Here is a 6,134-nt window from a genome sequence, read left to right on the forward strand (position 1 = left end):
CGCTCACAGCCGCTTGGTTGACCATGTTTTTCGAGGATAACGACTGAACACAACAAGCTTATAACTTCGTAATTTTTTTTATTAAATATTATTGAAATTTTCTATAAGTATATAATTCTTTATGCAAAAATATTGGACACGTGTTCCGGTTTTTGCTTCAACTAAAACTAACGTTGTATACAACTCCTTACTATTATGTACCTATATTAGACACTTGTAGAACTTGTAAAAGTCCAAATTGAAAAACTTTAGTAAAGTCCCGTCGCACTGACGCTGGAGAGGCCTCAGGCTCAACGATTCTAAAGTTTTAATGTTTCCTCTAGGTAGGTAGATACAAAGTTTCTGTTCTTCTATGATAAAAATGCAATTTCCTTTATAGAAACACAAATAGTACCTACCCACAACTTTGTCCGTGTGGATTTAGGTTTTTCAAAAAATCACGTGGGAGCTCTTTAATTTTCCGGGATAAAAAATAGTTTATGCCTGTCTCAGAGATGCAAGCTATCTCTGAAAATTGGTTAAACGGATGGGGCATGAAACAGATAGACAGACATACACATTTGCGCGTTTTTAGTAATATTTATATGGATTAGCATATTTAATTTTTGCATTTGGTTTTTGGCGTCAGTTCAGCTGCATTTCCAATTTTATTTGTGTTCGTTGAAATTATTGTCATACTCTTTTTTATTAATGTTTTTGTTAAATTGATTTTCGATGTAACGACATCATTTAAAACTTCTGGAACTCTCGTTTACTGCATTAAAATTTTTTTTCGTAATGTGTTATGCTGTTTAGAGGCCTATTAGCCGTTACAGTCTCACCGGACGGTCGGGTGAGCGTGGGAGCCCTGCCAGAGAGTAAGCCCTAGGGCTCCATGCCCTGGGGGCAGCAGCCTTCAAAAGTTATTTAATGTAATCCTCAAGCGAGGTTTAGATTAGCAACAAAACTTACAGAAGTTGACTTCCGCAAGCTATTTCTACCGTGTAAACAATCACATCAAGCTCACTTCCGCAAGTATTGTAACTTGCTGGACTTGCCGCAAGTCACAAATGTATGTAAATGTACAATATTGCTTTTAGTGTAAACAATTCTGCAAGTAATTGCGGAATAACTTGCAAGAAGTTCTTGCTAGTCTAAACCTCGCTTTATATTTTCCAAGAGACGTCATCGCACCGCCAGAGCAGCGACTAACAGAAAAGAGCGTATATGGGAGAATGGAGTCATACCATATGAAATTGACGGCAACTTCAGCGGTGCCCACAAGTCCCTCTTCAAGCAGGCCATGAGACATTGGGAGAACTTCACTTGCGTCAAGTTTGTTGAGAGGGAGTCCGACCATAAGGACTACATTGTCTTCACTGAACGACCTTGTGGGTAAGTAGATTCGTCAATTTTACAGGCAGGGTAAAAAATAAGATAGCAAGCAAGGCAATAGGCATTGGGCAGGTCAAGTCGGCCGCAAAACTGGCTGCTAGACACAAAACTGGCTGCTAGACAGATGTGTTCTTCTGAACTGGTGATTGGCATCGTATCTAGCAAACACATTTTTGTTGACAGGTAATCCAATCAATAAGCACTATATTGCTTTTTAGATATTAAACATTCTAATGGGTAAGTATATTTAATAAAACGCCTACAAATCCACGTTATAGTGTAGGTACCTATATTAGTTACAAGTAGTAATAAAAAAAATCGAAAACACGACTACTCTGCCATTTTGATTTTTTTTTTCAAAAATTATACCTAGCTGGTTTTACTTGGGATGATGTAATGATTCTAATGATACCGCATACATTTTAGGCATTTAGAAGTTATGGTGTAACAAAGAACTCACATACATACCTACATACATAATATAGGTACCTATGAACCCTGAACGACACGTTAGACCGATGACCTAAAGAACATAGTGAAAACTGAAAAGTGGGTGAACGAGAGGTGGGGGGAGGGCCGTAGATGGTGGCCTATTCTCGGAAAGGTCTATTGATAGATCGAAGTTCGAAGTTTCACAAAGCGCATACTAGTTTTCCTTGTGTTCACGTCATTGTTTTCCTTCAATGAAAAGCGCATCATGAATTAAACTGTATGATGGCAAAAGCAGTCATGCTTTTTGAATCACTATTAGTGCCCATATCGCTACCTATACCACTACCTATCATTATCCAAGTACCTATATTATAAACTAGCTTACGCTCGCGACTTCATCCGCGTGGACTACACAAATTTCAAACCCCTACTTCACCCCCTTAGCTTTGAATTTTCAAAAATCCTTTCTTAGCGAATGCGTACGTCATATAAAAGGTATCTGCGTGCTAAATTTCAGCCCGATCTATCCAGTAGTTTGAGCTGTGCGTTAATAGATCAGTCAGTCAGTCAGTCACCTTTTCATTTTATTTATTTAGACAATCTGATGCCCGCGACTATAATTATAGACCTGGAGAGTGAAATACCTAGTATAAACAACTTAACCTCCAATCCGGGTTTATTAGTCTTGGGATGACCCTAATATGAATCAAACGCAGTTCCGATGTCCACAGTCTTATATTCAGGTACACTTGTAACATCCACTTAGTTTATATCTAGCTTAATTAATCACCTAGTACTTATATCTCGCTTAATTACTTTTATATCGTCCATCTTTTTTCTCTCGCTGCGTCCGTCCGACGCCGCTACCACTGTCACACCTCCACTCACGGGTGACAGATGGCAGGTTTTCTGTGTTGCCTACAGTCGTCCATCCTGCTCCAGATATGTCCTCATATCTGACCACTCGGCCTTCCAACCGAGGGTAATGCCCTCATACCCATAACTCAATAGGAGCAACATAGAATACCTTAACAGTCCTATATTATAATTAATATGATTAGTATAATAATTCCTCTAACAGATCAAAGCTAACATTGTTAGATTTAACAAGTGCACAAAACAAGTGCCAATGAGACCTACAAAATACTGGTATCAATAATCATTATGTACATTGCAATCAACATCTTTAAGTCTAATTCTTATAAATACACAACAAATCACACTGAGATAAGTAAATAGTAAATACTATAAGTCATTCTGATTTAAGCTTGATATTAAGAAAATTGTATGATCTAGTTATTGTTAGTGATATACGTATACAACCAATTCACAATAGTATAATCAAATATTGAAATCAACACAATTTATGTTAATACTTAATACAAGGAAATTATAGTGAAATCAATAATTTTATTTTTAAATATTATTATGAACTACATATTCTTCAAGTTTGTATTTGTATTTAGTAATACGTGAATAAATATTTGCATGGCAAATGTGGCAATACTAATTATGAGAATTATAAAACATCTTTGGTAATTTGCATTTAAAGCGAATAAAATATAATCAACCTTAAACAAAACAACAACGAGGAAAGAAAAGAAGGATAGTGAATTATCACCAACTTGAATTCTGAGTGCTAAGTACTCTATGATTTTAAACAATGTCACTATCAGTTTTCAATTAAAGTAAGTTTGTTTGCCCTTTCCTTCTTACCACTGTAATGACATGAATTCTAATCCTACATAATGCTCTAATGCAACACAAATTACAATATTTTCACTAGTATATACATTTTAAGAGATATGGTAAGAGTTGTTGGATCCCATTGACCATTACTAACACTTTATACAAAATTAATCACAAAGTTTTACAATATACTAATGAACCTAACTACTTCTGTAGACTTCATAATTTCTTTAAACTTAAAAATAAATTAAAAGAATATCTTATAATCCAATGTTCTCATACAATTGATGAATATTTGATATGAGTTGACCTTGATTATAATGTCTTTGTAGTGTTTCATGCATTACCAATTTGATTATCGTGAATTGACATTTAATTATTCTCAAGTGGTACCTACTGATTGACACCGTTGAAAAAAAAATAAAATAAAAAAAATATATATATATATTACAATATAAGTATGTAACGTAAACAAATAATAAGAAAACAATATGCCAATCTTTAATTGCATATATGTAGTATTATACTAAGCAATATCGGTAAGTATATGAATAATGATTGTAAAATAATTTTGCAGACCAGAAAGGCAGAGATGTCGGCACAGATATTATGTGACCATATTTTGTACTCTACTTGAATAACAATAAAAGATAATTACCTATCAAATTGAGTTATTGATTATTGAACCTATGTCTACGAAGTCAAGATAAATAATATGGTTAAATGTAGTTGTTATTATTAATAAGTACTAAGATCGAAACAAACCACAATGTATTCTAAGGAGACCCCAATAATCATATTATTCCAGAAATTTAAAGAAACATGAATCCACTAATTGATAATGATACACACAGTACAGATCACTATGAGATCTACAATGTGTAAAATGTAATCCTATATTTTCAAATAACTGAGACGACTGCCTCTGACTGTATCTCGATTGTAGCACAACAAATACTATTATTAATATAACAAAATAAGTCACAATGATGTTAGCCAAGGTATTATTGTATTATTATAAACTCGTTACCTGTGATGCCCCATATCATCCTTGCACTAGGGGCAGATGCATGCATAACTGTGTCTACCATAAGCCCCGTAAGTGCGATAGAGAGCGCAACAGACGGCGTTTTGTTGCCCCATTTATTGTCTCGCAAGCAACGAGTCCTTCATGGCACTATAGACTTAATTGATGTAACATACAATAAAACTGATTTCTGGAAACTTCCATTCTTGTACATTCTTGAGCGCGTAAGGACGAACGATGCCAGAGACCCTCGTCCTCTTATGATAATATGGTTAACTTGAACACGGTGATTGAGGACAAACAGCACCAAACGCTGCACCAACCCAGCGTCATGCTGAGCCGTGAATTGCCGCATCGGTCACCGTTGCTTGTCTCGTGTCAGTGTGTAACAAATGAATGACAAAGATGTAGGAAATTATTTCGTGATACATTGGTGTACTTATACGCTTTAATAACATATCAGCGATCCATACATTAATACCTAGCGAGTGAAGTAAGCAAGCCTTCGTGCGCGAACTGCTTATATAGTCTATTGGAATAGATGTTACTTGAAATAGTATTTAAGAATTTGCTCTTACTGTGCTGTTTCCACCAAACATCAACGTAATACAATGAGTGACTGCGAAGATGTACATTAACATGAACCGATATTTAGCATTTACAATCAGCATGTCATTTTAGATCTACTTTAAAGGGTCTATACAACTTCTAGCTACTACGTACCGAATTCAGCAAGACATAATTAATATATCATTACGGAATACGTCAATTATAAGAACTTTAATTTGAATTTAAGTAACCCTTGAACATTAGTGAGTATCTGCTAGAACAGGTAAAGTGATTTTCCAACCATGATATCTACTTCTGTACCTCTATTCTGTAGATAATCTATTATTATTAATAAAAAGGATACACCCTTTCCACTTGCCGACCCCGAATTAGTCTGCTTGTTTTCCATCAAATTAACTAGACTCCCTCTTGTCACCATCGCGACCCGATCAGTTGCTGAAGTTCATACTGAAGATCACCGTCCACTCGCATCGGGATTATCGAATCAGGTTTTACCAGACTATTATTGTTCGTCATTTTTCAGACGCTTCGTCAGCCGTTTTCCAATTCGTTGTTGGTTCTTACTAGGACCAGCTTTTGTCACCGGAATACGATCCATTGTTTACGTCAGTATTGCCACCTTCCATTTGTCATTCTTGATTCCTTATTCTTAGGTCTATATTATAGTCAATGCTGCCCTCCTTTGGCACGATTGCTTTGACACAATTGGGACAAGTTATATTACATAAACTATTCTCAGTAATTACCGCTTATCACACCAGGAATAAGTCCATACATAAGTCGGTATTCTTTCTCCCATTGCCACTTGGTTCATCATAAAATATTCTCAGGAATCACCGCTTATCACACGAGGAATAAGTCATACATAAGCGGTATTCGTTTCCCCTATTTGCTTGTTGGCTTATCATAACCTATTCTCAAGAATCACCGCTATCTCACCAGGAATAAGTCCATAATAAGTCGGTATTCCTTTTCTCTCATTTGCCGGTTGGTCCTCATAAAATATTCCAGGAATCACCGCTTATCACACCAGGAATAAATC

The 6,134-nt window shown here is 35.7% G+C and overlaps 1 protein-coding gene across 1 annotated transcript in view; it reads left to right on the forward strand.

The window, feature by feature from the left end:
* Positions 1-6,134, forward strand: part of tok (tolkin) — a 66,578-nt gene that overhangs the window by 35,609 nt on the left and 24,835 nt on the right. The window contains exon 6 of the mRNA XM_069502349.1: positions 1,160-1,374. Coding sequence (XP_069358450.1) covers positions 1,160-1,374 — 215 coding nt within the window. The remainder of the gene's footprint in view (positions 1-1,159; positions 1,375-6,134) is intronic.

Source organism: Maniola hyperantus, chromosome 12 (assembly GCF_902806685.2).
Source record: "Maniola hyperantus chromosome 12, iAphHyp1.2, whole genome shotgun sequence".
Taxonomy (NCBI): Eukaryota; Metazoa; Arthropoda; class Insecta; order Lepidoptera; family Nymphalidae; genus Maniola; species Maniola hyperantus.